Genomic DNA, 16,624 nt, shown 5'->3' with positions numbered 1-16,624 from the left:
ATGCATACATGAATAAAGCAAATCTAATGTAATGTCTAAAATTCACAACTAAAATTTAAATTTAATAAGTATCTTTGTGTTCTCAATAAGTCTTATTTTAATGGCACTGTACATGGGCAGGAAAGTTTTGGTCGTGCTGCCGAGCCTTGCTGTTTCAGCAGGAAGCACTTTTATAGCTCACCGTACTAAGTTTCCTTGCTGCTAAATTAAACATGTTTTGCATGCACACTGCTAGAACTTAGAACTTTAATTATAATCACATGGGAAAGGGCACAAATTGAGAAAACGGAAGTGGCACACAATTCCAGTTACGACAGGATTGACAAGCTGTTGACAAAATTCCTGCCTTGACATGTATGTCAGAAATGAAGGGATTGGCACTAGAGAATTCAGCTGCCATATTTATTTACAGTACCACAAACAGTACATTGTGTCATTCACACCCAAGGCTTTTACACAAATTGCACAGATCCTTTGAGACAGCCGAGCTACAGCTTTCATTTGTTACAATTTCAAAATAAAGTCTGGTTGTGGTCAAACCACAAAAGATAATGTTGCTTTAAACATGCGGATAATTACTGCACCATATAACTGAGGATTTTGCTGAGACAAACTTTATTAAAGCTATACTGAATGACCCATCATGATTTATGTTGGAATAGTATACAACACTAATTAAAATTTGAAGTGAGAGAATAATTTAATTAGCATGGGTCTTCTATTCCAGTATGAAGTCTGCTGGACTATTCATAATAGCTAATAATACACTGTTTAAAACGCACCAGTTTTACATTGTTATCAGATATGTTTCTGCTCTGATTGCTGTTAACAGAAAACAAAATTGAAGATCTTTTTAGAACATCAGTTTTTGGTTCCTGGTTTCTTCAATTGATTCAGAATTTTTTATTCTTCAATCAAGTGTTTGCATCAGAAAATAATTATTGCTGGGAATCAAGTCCAAAGAAAGCACCATGTGTTAATTTTCGAATAGTTTACAAATAAAATTTGAACATTTTGCTCAATAAAATTCATCCGTGCAAGCTGTAGATTATTAAGTGAAACTCCTTTGTAACAAAACACTTAAGAACAGGAAAGGCAGGCAAGTAACAAACAGTACATTACAGCCGTCAGAAGTAAATGTGCATAGGATAATGTACAGAGAAGTGGCTTTATTGAATTAAGGTTTTGCAGGTTCAATGTGAAATTGTGCAGCCAACATCTGACAAAAACATGAACGTGATCAAAAGCAATATATATATATATATATATATATGTAAATATATATATGAGTGTCTTTATGTGAATAAAGGGTAATTTAATATTTAAAATCATTAATAAGCATGAGTACTTATTTATATTGTTAAATATACAACTGAATTCTTTATTTCAGTGTGCTTTTTTTTTCTTTACACAAATGGAATGGAAGGAATTGATTATTTACAATCAATAGGTAACGAATCTATATTGTCAAATCCTCTATACAGGTAACTATGAACTTGTTCCAGCAGTGGAGCTTTTTCTTCAGTCTCATCCAACTACAGCAGCTAGTGTAGTATCAAGGAGTAATCTGCAAGTTTTCAAACAAGGCCTTTTCCTCTGGTTACATTATTCTTCCGCATTTATTACAAAATGTGCAAAAGCTTTAAATTCCTCAGGTTAATTGCTGCATCTAATTATGGTAAGACCAATGGGTCCTGGCCCCTTCAAGTTCCCAGATTTTGACACAGTGGAATATTTGGAGTACTTTCATTAGGGCTTTTAAAAAAGTAGAGGCAGATGATTTCACTCCCTGTAAAAATATATAGGATCTAGAAGACTTCCCCCCACCCCCAAACCCTCTTCAAATAAAATCTCTTAAGATCATGTGAAGGGACAATGGCATATTGGTCATTCCATATAAAGTCTAAATTATGACGAATATAATAAAGTCAAATCACTTTGCAGGTGTTTAGAAATTAGAGAAATGTAATATTAGAGAGCTTTACAAATAAATTAAAATAGAGTATACACACACTCTAAAGTATGTAACTTTGCTTTGGAGATTTCAGGATAATTGGTTTCACATGCATTGACTGAAGTGGAAAGAAACAATAGCAATTGACAGAAAGCAGAAAATGCAGGAAATACACAAGTCAAGAAGCATCTGTGGAGAAAGCAAGAGTCAGAATTCTATGATCCCTTTTGTCCTGCCCTGTGAGAATGGAGAATTTGGTGCTCAGCCAAAACTGCAGCCGCACTGGAGAATCCCAGTTGCTGATGAGGTTGGAGGTTTCCAGCAACATTCAAGATCAATGACCATTTGACCAAGTTGTCATTTTAATTTTTTTCTCCATAGATGCTTCCTGAGCTGCTATGTTTCTCCACATTTTCTATTTTTATTTCATATTTCCAGCATCTGCAGTATTTTGCTTTTGTACTCCATGGGAGCTTAAATTCAAGTCCTGTAATACCCAAGTGCTCTAAGTTTAACTCCTGAGAATTCTAACATCGTGATTAATAGTTAATAAATATTCTGCAACTAGCTGGTCAAATTGAATTGAAAGCTTCACTGATGGGTCAATTTATTTACTCCATACCCATTTTCTCCCCATGAATGTTTTAATAATCGCAATCCTGGAATGCACATTGATAAGTGCAGAAGACAGAAAGTAAGTTTTGTGAAAAATATATGTAATTGTTCTCACAATTACACCCTGAAATATTAATCTTGTTTCTCACTCTACAGATGCTGCCTTACTGGCTCAGTGTATTTTCTTTTAGCATTTTCTGTTTGTATTACAAGTTTCCAGCATCTGTGATATTTTTCTTTTAAGTAAGTATATTCTTAGATAAATGCACCATCTATTTGCAGGAAGAACAAGGAGGGACAGTATAAAAGAAGGGGTATAGTTCTAAAGTGGATACAGGAACAAAGGGACTTGGTGCATATCTTTGAAGGTGGCCAGAGGTAAAGAAATTGGGTAGTACACTATATGGGAGCCCAAGTTTTATAATAAAGGCATGGGGTACAAGAGCAAGGAATTTATGGCGAAACTTTATAATGCACTGGTTTGGCCTCAGTTGGAATATTGTGTCCAATTCTGTGCACTACTCTTTAGGAAGGATGTGAAAGCAATAGCGAGGGTGCAGAAAAGATTTACAAGAATGGTTCCAGCGATGAGGCTAGATTGGGCAAGCTGGAGCTTTTCTTCTTAAAGAAGAGAACGTTTAGAAGGGATTTAATTGGTAGAAGAGTTGTACACCAGATGACACCAAGTTAAAGTGAATGGCCAAGATGAGATAAGGAGAATCTTTTCGCACAGCAAGTGGTTAGGATCTGGAATGCACTACCAGAGAGTGTGATACAGCCAGAATCAATCATGGCTTTCAAAAGGGTTACAGATAATTATTCAAAGAGAAAACAGCTGCGTGGCCAGGGGAGTAGAATTAGCTCAGTTGCTCTTGCAGAGAACCAGCATGGACATAATGGGCTGAATGATCTCCTTCAGTGCTGCAACCATTTTATAATTTGACAATTCCATTTATTCAGAGTTTAAAATTCCCTCCTTACTGGACTAATAATGGGTATGGAGTATTTTAAATTTGCACTATAGACTAAAATTGAGTTTAACTGTGATCAAACCAGTACAGGACAAGCATAATCTTACAGTGCATCTTAAATACAGCAGTTCATACAGTACAATTCACTCAAGAACACAGAAGATAAAATCCCAGCTAAACAAAAATAAATAAAAGCAGAATGGATAAATTTTGAAAAATTGCTATAGTAGCTTCAGAATAGAAACAGCCACGCAGCACTGAACTAAATACTAAATAATAAATTGGATTAAACAAAAAAAATTAAACATTGCTATGGCTAGGTAGGAAATCACAATGACATTTTTTTGATTGTACTTAGCCACAGTCATTAATCTCCAAACTGTAATGCAGAGCACACAAATTAACATTGACTAATTAGATAGAGGATAAAATTTCAAGCTGCATGCTTATTTTCATAAGGGAAGAAAAGTAAGTGAATCTTCACAAGCAACATTTGGAGAATTCAATGAATTTACTGTTATTCACAAATCAATTGATAATCAATTCATTTAGATTCTAATCACATAAAACCAGTTGCAAATTGTCCTGTTCTCTAAATTTCTTCAAAATAATATTTCTAGTCAATGCTGAGTCTGTCATAAAACATGACCAATAGACCTCACAATTTACAGCATATATTTCCTTTACTATAAATTATTTCAATAACCTCTGAATACAAATATTAAAATTTATAGTACGTATCCTGATTTAACCAGTTGTCAAATTGAACACATCCTAAAATGTGTTGAACACTTGAAAATGCTTCTTATTTGGATTTTATAGATGTGAGTTCATTTTTATATAATGTTCACTCTCAACAATAAAACTCGGTTAAAAAATTATGTGATGAATTCTATCTGCATAGTTACAAAATCTGCCGGATTTTGCTTTCTAGTGAATCACTAATTCACACAGTCTGGCTGGATGTTGCAATGTTGGGCACTGCCCTGTCAGGGAATGAAGCTAAATACAGGAGTCCCTGCTTTGTCCATTTGATCATAAGGGCTAAAATATCTTACACAATAATTCTCTTGCATACACATGTGGCCTGGATGCACAAGTGATGTAGAATCCTTCAAGATGTCCCAGAAGCCCCTTTCTTCTTTGCCATATCTTGGCTTTGTTGTCTTTGAATCCCCCTCCCCCTGAATGTAGCTCTGACTTGTGCAGAAACATCCTGCTGAGCTTCTAACTCAATGTACATTCATGATTACATTTATGGATTGAGATGAAAATGCAATTAAAAACAAATTAAATGTCACTATCTAAACAGGTGTTCTTATCAGTCTCACATCTATGGCTGATTCACAATTTCTCCTTTGAGGGAACCCAAATGTATGGACCAGATTGTTCTTCAATAGCTAGTTTGCATTGGTTGTAAATCGCTTCCAAGGTTTCTCCTTGTACTATTGCTGTGGGTTTAAATAAAAACAAGAATTAATGCCTGTGATTTAAATTCAATCATCTTAATTTTATTCTTTATAAATATCCTTCCTCTGATTACTATATTATTATGCTGGTAAACAGGAGACACTATCTAGAAACACAGGAACAGGAGATGACCATTTAGCCCATTGAACCTGTGCTATCATTCAGTTACTGTAATTGAATTTATAGAATCATAGAATCTACAGTGCAGAAGGAGGCCATTTGGCCCATTAGGTCTTCACCGACAACAATCCCACTCAAGTCCTATCCCTGTAATACTGATAATTACCTTCCCAGTCGCCCTGACACTAAGGAACAATTTATCACGGCCAATCAACCTAACCCGTACATCTTTGGCATGTGGGATGAAACCTGAACACCCAGACACGGGGAGAACATGCAAACTCCACACAGACAGTGACCCGATGCCGGAATTGAACCTGGGCTCCTGGAGCTATGAGGAAGCTGTGCTAACCACTTTGTCACTATGCCACCCTTTTCAACTCCATTTGATCCCTTGATCCACATTCTTGGTACCTTTGCTCAACCGAAGTCTATTGCTCTTGATCTTGAAAAGTTCAATTGATTCCACTTCCATATTCTTTTAGGGGGATGGAATCCCATAATTGAATTCCAAACACCACAGAATTTCAGGGCTAAATCCATTTAACTTTGATTGCCTTAAAATATATATACATCAATCCATTTGTTAAATTTTATTGTGAAGTATTTGTGTGATGCCTTTCAAACTCTCAGAGTATCTCAAAAGTGTTCCACAGCAATGAAGTATTTTGAAGCGTAGTTACTGTCATAATGTTGGGAATGTGGCAGCAATGTGCACACAACAAGGATCTATAAACAACAATCAGATACATGGCCAGATAATCTGTTGGTTGACGAATGAACAGTGTCCAAGATACTGGAAGGGCTCTTCTTTCAATAGTGTCATGGAACCTTTTATATCTACAGAAGGTAGATAAACCTTCTACCTGAAAGATGGTACCTCTCACAGTGGGGCACAACCTCACTACTACATTGTGATATTAATTTAGATTATTGATCCTGGGGGAGAAATGAGTTAAAGCAGCCTGTATCTGCATGCCTGTTCTTCAAATATTTCAATGGTAACGACAATGCAGGCCACACAGGCAACAACCTACTGCATGGTGAATTGAAGCAAGTCTATATAGCATTGAACACATTTCTCCCCCACTCTCTTTTAAATGTATTAACTTTTAATTATAATTATTTTAATTATTTATAATGTGTTACTTTACAGCACATCTGTGTGTAGTTACAGCTGGGATTTCTGAGTTGAGAAAATTTTGCTTCACTGTTAGAACTATTGGCTGTATAGTATGAATCCCTTTCAAAATGACTTGCAACAGAACTGAGCAACCCACCTGCAATCAGTCACACAAATGTTCACAAAATTCAAGTATTAACTTTCAAGATGACTAGATCTTCATCCAATTATATGATGACAAAATATAGTTGGAAAATACAGGATACAAAATATTTGCATAGGAAAGCTAGCACAATTGCCAAACAGCATCTAATGGAGCACAGATTAGTAGAGTCATAGAGGTTTACAGCATGAAACTGGCTCTTCGGCCCAACTTGTCCATGCCGCCCTTTTTTTAAATCCCTAGGCTAGTCCTGATTGCCTGCATTTGGCCATATCCCTCAATATCTATCTTACCCATGTAACTTTTTAAATCCTTTTTAAAAGACAAAATTGTACCCACTTCTACTACAACTTCTGGCAACTTGTTACAGACATTAACCACCCTCTGTGTGAAACAATTGCCCCTTTGGACACTTTTGTATCTCTCCCCTCTCGCTTTAAACCTATGCCCTCTAGTTTTAGAGTCCCCTGCCTTTGGGGAAAGATATCGACTATCTAGCTGATCTATGTCCTTCATTATTTTATAGGCCTCTACAGGATCACCCCTCAGCCCAGTCTATCCAGCCTCTCCTTATAACTCAAACCATCAAGGCCCAGTAGCATCTCAATAAATCTTTTCTTAACTATTCAATCATCAAATACTTTCAACAATGGCAATACTAGCATCATGGCCTGGTTAGATCTGATAATTCTACATTAAATAAAAACACTGCACATGGGGGTGGAAGCAACCATAAACAAATTACTTGCATGTAATATTTTGCTTCTTACGTTTCCAGCGATACATTTTTGTTGACTTTATTATGCAATGGAAGGATGCACATTGAACATAGAACATAGAACATAGAACATTACAGCGCAGAACAGGCCCTTCGGCCCACGATGTTGCGCCGACCAGTTACAAAAACAATGACCCACTAGCCTATACCAATCCCTTTTCGTCCATAAACCTATCCAGAGATCTCTTAAACGCCCCCAAACTAGACGCATCTACAACTGCAGCAGGCAGGGCATTCCAATCCCTCACCACCCGCTGGGTAAAGAACCTACCCCTGACATCCGTCCTGTAGCTACCCCCCCTTAATTTAAAGTCATGCCCCCTCGTGCTAGCTTTCTCCATCCGAGGAAAAAGGCTATCACTATCCACCCTATCTAAACCTCTAATCATCTTATATGTTTCAATAAGATCCCCTCTTAGCCGCCTTCTTCCCAACGAAAACAACCCTAGATCCCTCAGTCTCTCCTCATAGGACCTCCCCACCATACCAGGCAACATCCTAGTAAACCTCCTCTGCACCCTCTCCAACGCCTCCACATCCTTCTTGTAATGCGGGGACCAGAACTGCACACAGTACTCCAAGTGCGGCCGCACTAGAGTAGTGTACAGTTGCAACATTACACTGCGACTCCTAAATTCAATCCCCCTACCAATAAACGCCAAGACACCGTACGCCTTCTTGACAACCTTATCTACTTGATTCCCAACTTTCAGGGATCTATGTACACACACACCTAGATCCCTCTGTTCATCCACACTATTCAAAGTCCTCCCGTTAGCCCTATACTCGACACATCTGTTGCTCCTACCAAAGTGAATTACCTCACACTTCTCCGCATTAAATTCCATCCGCCACCTCTCGGCCCAGCTCTGCAACCTATCTAAGTCTCCCTGCAGACTATGACACCCTTCCTCACAATCTACCACACCTCCAACTTTGGTGTCATCAGCAAATTTACTAATCCACCCAACTATACCCTCATCCAGATCATTAATAAAAATTACAAACAACAGTGGCCCCAAAACAGATCCCTGAGGCACACCACTCGTAACTGCACTCCATGATGAATATTTACCATCCACCACCACCCTCTGTCTCCTATCTGATAGCCAATTCCTGATCCAACTTCCTAGATTACCCACAATCCCATACATCTGCATTTTCTGCAGAAGCCTACCATGGTGAACCTTATCGAACGCCTTACTAAAATCCATGTATACCACGTCAACTGCCTTACCCCCATCCACCTCTTTGGTCACCTTCTCAAAAAACTCAATAAACTCATTGGCAGAGTTTTACTGGATATTGCTATGAATAAATAACTCAAAGATTATTTTACTGCAAGACTCTAATGTTTGTTTCACCCAAAAAGAGTAGCAAAACTAACTCTAAAACTACTACACTTTATAAACTGAGGAAAGGCAACTTCCAACATTTTTGGAATGGTTATTGTGCAAGCTTGCTCATTTTTTTCCAATGCTTTATTGCAGCTGGGCGAATGCATGTATACCTGTAAAATGTTCTCCAAATTCCTGTTCCAGTTTCAGAGCTCTATCAAATGTCTTTTTACCTTGTTCTTCTGTCAAGCGTTTATTCATTTCCCTGTAACAGAAAAGGCCAGTACCACAATTTATACAATATTTATCAGGTAGCTTTCCTCACATTTAAATCCTGTAGGAGAGGTATAGCAAATCATAATATGACAATAATTGGATTTCATTAGCCCAGTTGTTGAATGGAAAGTCTATATTTATAGTGTTGACCAAATAATACTAACTCAAAGGGTTGTTACAGATAAAATCATGGGGCTGAATTTTATGGTTTCTGGGGGGGAAGGAGGTATGGTCCACTCACTTGTGTCTCCGCTGTTTCAACACTGAGAATAAAGCTTTGGCTTACTATATAGTGGCTCCTGATGAAAAGTGCTGAAAAGGTAATGGTGGACTGAGGGGTTGCACGCCCAATCAGGAATTTAGGGCAGGATGTCTAGCAGGAGAGGGATCAGACTGTGAACTGGAATTAGTCATGACCAACAATTTAAAAGGAACACTTTTAGGTTTGTGGCAGCTTGAGATGAGATCAAAATGTAGTAAAAAAAAGGTTGAAAGAAGACCAGTAAGAAGGCAGATTCTATAATAACCTTGAAGCATTGGAGCAGCAGCAGATGGAAGTATGTTTCCCCATTCTGATGAGTACTGTACCAGATGGCTATGAGGGGGTAGGATTAGTAAGTTTGCAGATGACACAATGATTGGACAATGATTACTCTGTATCCCATGTGATTTAACTTTCCTTATAAGTCTTCCATGTGGGACCTTGTAAAAGACTTTGCTGAAATCCATATAAACTACATTGACCGCACTGCCCTTGTCTACACACCAGGTCATTGGGAGGTGGAGGGCCCACTGAGAGCCACCTCACCTCCCTTGCTGCCAAAAACCCCTTTCCCCCATGACCATCTGCCCCCAATCCACCACCTCCCAACCCCCTACCCCATGATCAATTTGCTGGAAGGGTAGCTCCTTTCACTGTTTTCTTTATCTTTGTACTTAAAGATATGACCACTGTGAATGAATAAATCTCACTTGTTTTGAATATTAAGGTTTAGCTTTCATGTCTAACTTTCTGGATCTTGGGGTCTGCTTTAGCTTGGTGCCAATGAACCAAAGTACTGCTGTTATGTGGACTGATACAGCAGTCAAATTGTGCACAAGATATCGCCTGCTCTGCTTTGAACAATATCATCGATGATGAGATGCCAATGTAGAATGTACCTATCATTTGCAGGAAAAAATACTGAAAGAGTTTGAGCTAAAAGAAATCTTATTGTGTCGAGATCATGATCAATGTAAAGATACTTTAACTAAAGCTAACATGATATTGGGTGGTATTAAGTATTAGTAATATAATTAATAGTAGAAAACTGGAATTAATAGTAATAGGTTTATTCAGTATAAGTCAAAGGACAGCATTTAGACATACAGATCAGTGGCCAGACCACAGAAAGAGTGCTGTGCTCAGTTTTGGTCACTCCACATTGGGTGAAAGATATAGCTTCAAAAGCCTGAGCTACTCACAATGGCCTGAATCCATTCACTCTAGGACAATAAAGAGGCAGCCTGATGGAATTCCATAAAAGGGCTAAACGTGTCCCTATTATTAGATTATTTCAGTTTAACAGATTGAGGAGGATGAAGAAGCATGAATTTAAACTGTAATAATAATAGACTAGATTTAAGGATGTCAGAAATCTATTGAAAGCTGGGAGTCACTGGGGACTGTTTCCAATGAAGACTGTAATCCAATGGAAGAGCATGCTATAATATATATGTATGTGATGTAGGATTATCAATTGCATTAAAACATTAATAAGGATGATCTTTTCTGGAGTTTGGAGTACTAGTTGCCTACTAGCTTATGTTGAGACTTCGCTGCTTTCAGATTGTTTGTTACATAAAGTCTTAAAACTTGAAATCTTGCTGTACAATTTTTTTGAGTCGTTGATTGGGAATTCAAATACCTTTATAAAAGTTATTTGTCTCCTTGGGGATCATGACAACTGATTGATATTTGACTTGGACAGATTTCCTAGCATTTTCTACAGATAGCACTTGGTTCATATACTCCTGGATTAGCTTTGATCATGTGATGTGGTCAGAGAAGAATTTTCGAGAGTATTTTCTCCCTTATATTCTGATGGTGTTTTCTCTGTACCTGTGTCTCCTCCAGAGGATTACATGCTATGGGGAAGGGAGGAAAGTGGGGATGCTGGAAGAAATGTTTCAGCATGATGGTTTGGCTATCATGGACGCAGACTTAATGGTCCAGCTAGCCCTTTCCTGATCATTAAATCTCTATGCTCACATGAATTGATTATTTTAAATCCATCTGAATAGGCAAACTTGTTTTCCCATCTGATCTCAAAGATCTGACAATGCAGGACTAAACCTTTGACTGGGAGCAAGAGTGCTTTCATTGAGCCAATACTGACAATCTTATTTATTCAATTCCTTCCATATAGTATAAATCTTGAGATATATTGACATTGCATGGATGATGGACAGAGTGATTGGTATGCTTGGTCATTAGTATCAGCCAATGTTGCAAATTGTTTGTATATTCGGGTTGCAAGTTAATGTTTAGCACAATCTGCCCATGTGTCTCTGGCACTGAATAGCAGCTCACTGACTGAAAATGAAAAAAAACAAAATAAAAAATTCTTCTAGAGGGCCAAGTGGGCACTTTCTGACGGTGGGGGCTGCAGAAAGGCGTAGGCATCAGGTGAGTTACTTTTACAGAATCAGGAGGAACATCAATGTCCCATTCTCACCCAAAAACAAGCCCATCTGTTATCCCATCCATATCTGCTTTGTTAGACTCCACAAGAGAATTATACAAAAAATCTCACTCACAGATGCTCTAAAACTGAAATTTTATAATGACTGTTTTCAAAGATGCACACAAACTTCTGAATTTTGAGCAGTATAGCTAATGGCTTAATAGTGAATTAAGAAGAATATAAAGAAGTACAATACATGCACACATCTGTCATCAAGACTTTCACCAAACTAAAGATGCAGGATAGTAACACTGCATAAGTGTACTAACAGTAATCCTGATCACGCTTTCAATAAAATAAATGATCCGTGTTATGCCTGGTCATTCACCACTACTACCATGAATCTTTAGACAAAGAAAATTCTTTGGAATGAACTTCTGCAAACTGACAGATTTTTGCTTGCAAGCATCATTAGCAGCCTGGAGCCAATTACATTCACACAGGGAGGTGCAAGCTGTTGCCACAGTATGTGCAGTCTGGCCCGAAGTGGTTTTATTCACATAATGGAGCATCTTATATCCAGCAGAATTTGCCAATCAGACTTTCTGATGTGAAGTGACATTTTAAATGTTACATCATTGCTTAGGTTTCTATATATAAACACGTGGAATTAATTTGCTGCGTCGAGCTGTGGTAAAATAATGTTAGTCAATAGCTGCTCAACTTTAAGACTTTATGTGACCCTAATTTTCAACCAGTGAGAGGACCACTTGCTGTAGGGCTGTGTAATGGCATGGAAGCACCCAGCAGTTTATTTAATTACTGATTGCTAAAGTGTTCTACTATCAATACTGCTGCGGGGAACAAGTCGCAGAAGACATAATTTACTTGCAGGTGAAGGTCAGGGTTGAAATGTACTTTTTCAGGATCTGATTTTTTTGAACTCCTGAGATTCTAAATTGGAAAACTGAAATCAAAATGGAACCTTGATAATGAAAAAAAGCCTTTGCATTATGCTATGGAGTTTGGAACATTTCTTTCAATAGATCATGCATCCAACCAGAAAGCATCCACTGGGCCTGATACTTACAGCGGTGGGGAGGGTATGAGGAGAGACAAAAATAACTAAAGGACCTGTCAAGGCGAGGGATCTAGAAGTCCTGCAAAATTTAATGGCAGGCCCTCACTATATTCTTTATGATCCCAGTTGGCAACTGAGCTGAGACATTGCATTGGGTGGGAGTGGATGACTGAACATTGTGATGTACAGAGAGGACACTGGGGTGGGGCTCCAGGGAGACAGAGGACATTGGGGTTGGATGGGCAGGAGATCAGAGATGCTCATGGTGGGGGAGATTAAAGGCTTCATTGAAGGGTCTCCCTGTCACTGCTGAATTTTCAACCACTGGAAACTTGTGCACAGTGAATTTTAACTTGCACACAGTGAATTTTAACTTGCACAATGGAAATCCAATTTAAATTTGTCAATGAAGTTCCCATTAGTGCATGCACAATAGATTAGGGTCATGTTTTGAGCAATCACTAATTTAATCACAGCCCGATTCCCTCTCAATCCTTCAGTGATAGTAGTCGTGGGACAGGATGTTAATATCAAGCTCTTAGTAGCCATCACATTGATGGAAACCTAATGGGAGGGTGTGGAAAGTGACATTCATGTGCAAAGCCTACTTTTCAATCTTCATTTGTAACACCTTGTTATTAGTTTCAGCAACAAACATATCTAAATTTGACTCGGATTAATCTCAGACATTCAATGAGTTAACCCAGTTTGGATTGGCACGGTAGCACAGTGGTTAGCACTGCTGCTTCACAGCTCCAGGGTCCTGGGTTCAATTCCTGGCTCGGGTCACTGTCTGTGTGGGCATTGCACATTCTCCTCTGGGTATTCTGGTTTCCTCCCACAGTCCAAAGGTGTGCGGGTTTGGTTGAATCACCATGCTAAGAAATTGCCCCTTAGTGTCTAGGGATGCGTAGGTTAGAGGGATTAGTGGGGCATAATATATAGGGATATGGGAGTAGGGCCTGGGTGGGATTGTGTTTGGTGCAGATTTGATGGGCCGAAGGGCCTCTTTCTGCACTGTAGGATTCTATGATTCTATATTGAGATTATAATCTTGTATTATAAGTATTCACAGGCTATAAATACATGGAAACAAACCATAACTCAGCAAGACACATGGGCAAATACACAAATATCCAATTAGGTATACATCATGATATAGGGTTCCACCACGTGAAGTGTTTGGAGATGTTTCTGAGAGACAAAATTAAGCACCATACAATTGCAAATTTAGAGATTGGCACAATTAAAGACAGAGGTATGGTTAACCTAATCAATGATACTAAACACTGAATATCATAATCAGGAAAGGAGCAAACTACTTACAGTAATGACTCCACAGATACTGGTTTGATAAAAATAGCAATGGGATAAAGTTGTGCAATTTGTAACCGTTTTATAGCATTTCCTGAAACATCAAGTATGCAATGTTTGCCCTAAAGGAAATAAGAACCAGCTTGTTATACTTAGCACAGCAACATCTTTTCTACTGACAAAGAACTGGTAAGAAATCTTAAGCTACAATAAATACATCATTTATTTTTTGAAGTGACAAGTATGAATGATTAACACACACAATCATTTGCACCCAAATATTTAAAAATGGCCAGAAAATCATTTATGAATAATTTGCAGCAGCTATTTGATTCCTTCCCCTTTAATCCAAAGACCATTAAATAAATCTACCTGTGCAGAGTTCTGTTAAAATAATAATTAAAGAATAGCTAGAATTCTCCATCTGGGTCTAAGTCCTGTGGTAGGGTTAGGGGACAGGGAGTCTTTCTGACTGCAAAGTCTGAGGAACACCACACTATATTTTTTGGCCCAGACTCATTAATTATGCATCCAGGGGTTTAGTGCTGCGTTCTATGGTGGGAAGGGTTTGATTGCACATGCCCTCTTGTCGTATCTGGGTGCCATATTTAAAAGGTGCCCAACATCACTTTCACCATTGAAGAAAGAAGATGGACTTCATGAAAAAGATGGATGTCCAGGAATATTCTGAGGCTGGAAGGTACACCTCCGCAATGACAATGAAGCTGGAAGATCCATCTGTAGTTGCTCCCTCCACTCACAGCTGTGGTGTTCTGGGGTCCAGGGTTGCTGAAGGCATCCATCCCAAGTTCTGGCCCATGCATTCTTTAGTTAGGTTCCAACTTCTACACACCATGTTGTACCAGATGTGTTCTAGACTGGTGTGTTTTCCTGCTGGCTTCATGGAGAATTAGGGCTGGGGGAGAAGATTTGGTTGGGCCTTTATTTGCATCCCATTAGTGGGATGCAACTCAGTTTCATGCTGGTCACCAGCGGGTTTCCTGATCCACTATGTATACACCAACGGGAAATCATGTGGAAAATTCCCACTGGCATAAAACCAATTTTTGGGCCTCCCATTGAATTTTATGCCCACCATTGAATCTACCGGCAGAGGTGAGGGAGTGTTTTGCCCGAAGTCCCAAATTTGACCGTACAAGCTTAAAGATAATTGGCTGGATTTTGTTTTTGAAATAATGAGTGGCTAACAGCATTCACCATTATTAAACTGTAAATTGGACAGCAACTTCCAGCGAGCTACAAATGCTCAGTTAATTCTGGAAGTCGATCCCATACTGGGACTGGGGTCTAGTGGTTGGACTATCCCTTCTAATCTTGGCGGACCTGAAGATCACCCCTGGCATGGTGATTTTAGGCAGCCCTCTGATCAACATCTTTATTCCTGCCTGTCGGCTATGAAACTTTGAAGCGGCCACATCATTTTATGCTCACCATTGAATCCACCATTGATCTTCAGCCCTAATTCTCCCCTGGACAGCTGGCAGACTTTACATCACTTTAACACTCCATTCTACAGCAGAGATTTCACTTGCTGCAAGTATGATGAGGTCCCTGTAAAGTCCTCTGATAGACAGCAGATGTCAATTTCATTGGAGGTTCTATTCTCCATAGCTGCTCACTCAGCCCACTGTATTCACACAGCCTAGACCTGAAGTCTCTGAAACTTCCTAGAAATCTTTGACACCCTCTCTATTTCTTTGAAAACTTTGATCTCTGGCAATTTCATGATGCAGTGCTTTCTACTCAGTCTCCAGTCATCTTGTTGATTTACTTTTCTCTTCATACCTGAATGCATCTCAAGTACCTTCATTGTTCCTAACTGCAATGTTTATATAGACTCCAGCCTGATTGACAAATGTAGTCTCTTCAAAGCGGTTAAATGGTTTTACTTCCACTTTTGTAGATCACTTATTCTATTTGAAGAAACCACAGTTGTCAATCATGCTTAGAGTTGGTTTGGAACAGTGGAGATACTGGAGAGGCCAAAGGTTTACAATTGGATAGAAAGGGCTACAAAAGGTTTCAGCTTACCAGGAAGGATCAGAGACTTAATGCTGTGTGAATATATTGGGTAATGCATTCAAGCATGAAGGGAAAGGTTAATAAACACAATGGACTGAAGCCTGACTATAAATCCATTAAGCTAAGAATGAAAGCCTATTTCACAGCATTATACTGTGAAATTGAAAGGCATCAAAGGTTTTCAATGGAATAAAAAGCGTTACAAAAATTTTGGCTTTCCTGGAAAGCTTAGAGGCTTCAGATAAAAGCTATGAGAATACATTGGGGTTGAGTGAACAGCTGCTGAGGAAAACCCCCTCTCCACCAGCAAAAATGACATTGCCTTGCTGTCAGAGAACTTCAAAGGGCTGCTCACACCTGCACCTTCTGACAGAGAGAAAGAGAAATCTCTGTTCCAGAATGGAATGATGCAGTGGTATTAAAAGTGCCAGAGAGGCAAATGACCACTGGATCTACATTCTCTGAGGAGGAAGTGGGCTAAGTGGGGGCTCTGAAGGGGTAAGTGGGTTGAGTGGGGCTCTGAGGGGAAGGGGGCTGGGGGATTGGGTCTGGTCACCCTCATGTCTGCATAATGTGGAGGGAGGAGGGGCATGCCCTGTTCTTTGAATGGTGGAGGGAAAGATGCCTATCTTTGCTGAGGGGTTGGTAATGTTCCCTTGGATCTTAGGGGTCCAACATGCCAGGCACACACTATCATTACCAGAACTAAAGCC

At 39.0% G+C, this 16,624-nt stretch overlaps 1 protein-coding gene across 11 annotated transcripts in view; it reads right to left on the bottom strand.

The window, feature by feature from the left end:
• Nucleotides 1–399: 399 nt before the first annotated feature.
• dlg2 (discs, large homolog 2 (Drosophila)) overlaps nt 400–16,624 on the bottom strand; it is a 941,559-nt gene continuing 925,334 nt past the window's right edge. For all 11 annotated transcript variants that reach the window (XM_080197062.1, XM_080197064.1, XM_080197065.1 and 8 more), the window contains 3 exons: nt 13,881–13,990; nt 8,705–8,796; nt 400–4,991 (listed from right to left, as the gene is read on the bottom strand). In XM_080197062.1, the coding sequence (XP_080053188.1) occupies nt 4,885–4,991; nt 8,705–8,796; nt 13,881–13,990 (309 nt within the window). In that variant the 3' untranslated portion in view covers nt 400–4,884. The remainder of the gene's footprint in view (nt 4,992–8,704; nt 8,797–13,880; nt 13,991–16,624) is intronic.

The sequence above is a fragment of the Carcharhinus amblyrhynchos genome, chromosome 10 (assembly GCF_965287045.1).
Source record: "Carcharhinus amblyrhynchos chromosome 10, sCarAmb.v2.hapA, whole genome shotgun sequence".
NCBI lineage: Eukaryota > Metazoa > Chordata > Chondrichthyes > Carcharhiniformes > Carcharhinidae > Carcharhinus > Carcharhinus amblyrhynchos.
This window is presented reverse-complemented; position numbering and strand designations above follow the sequence as displayed.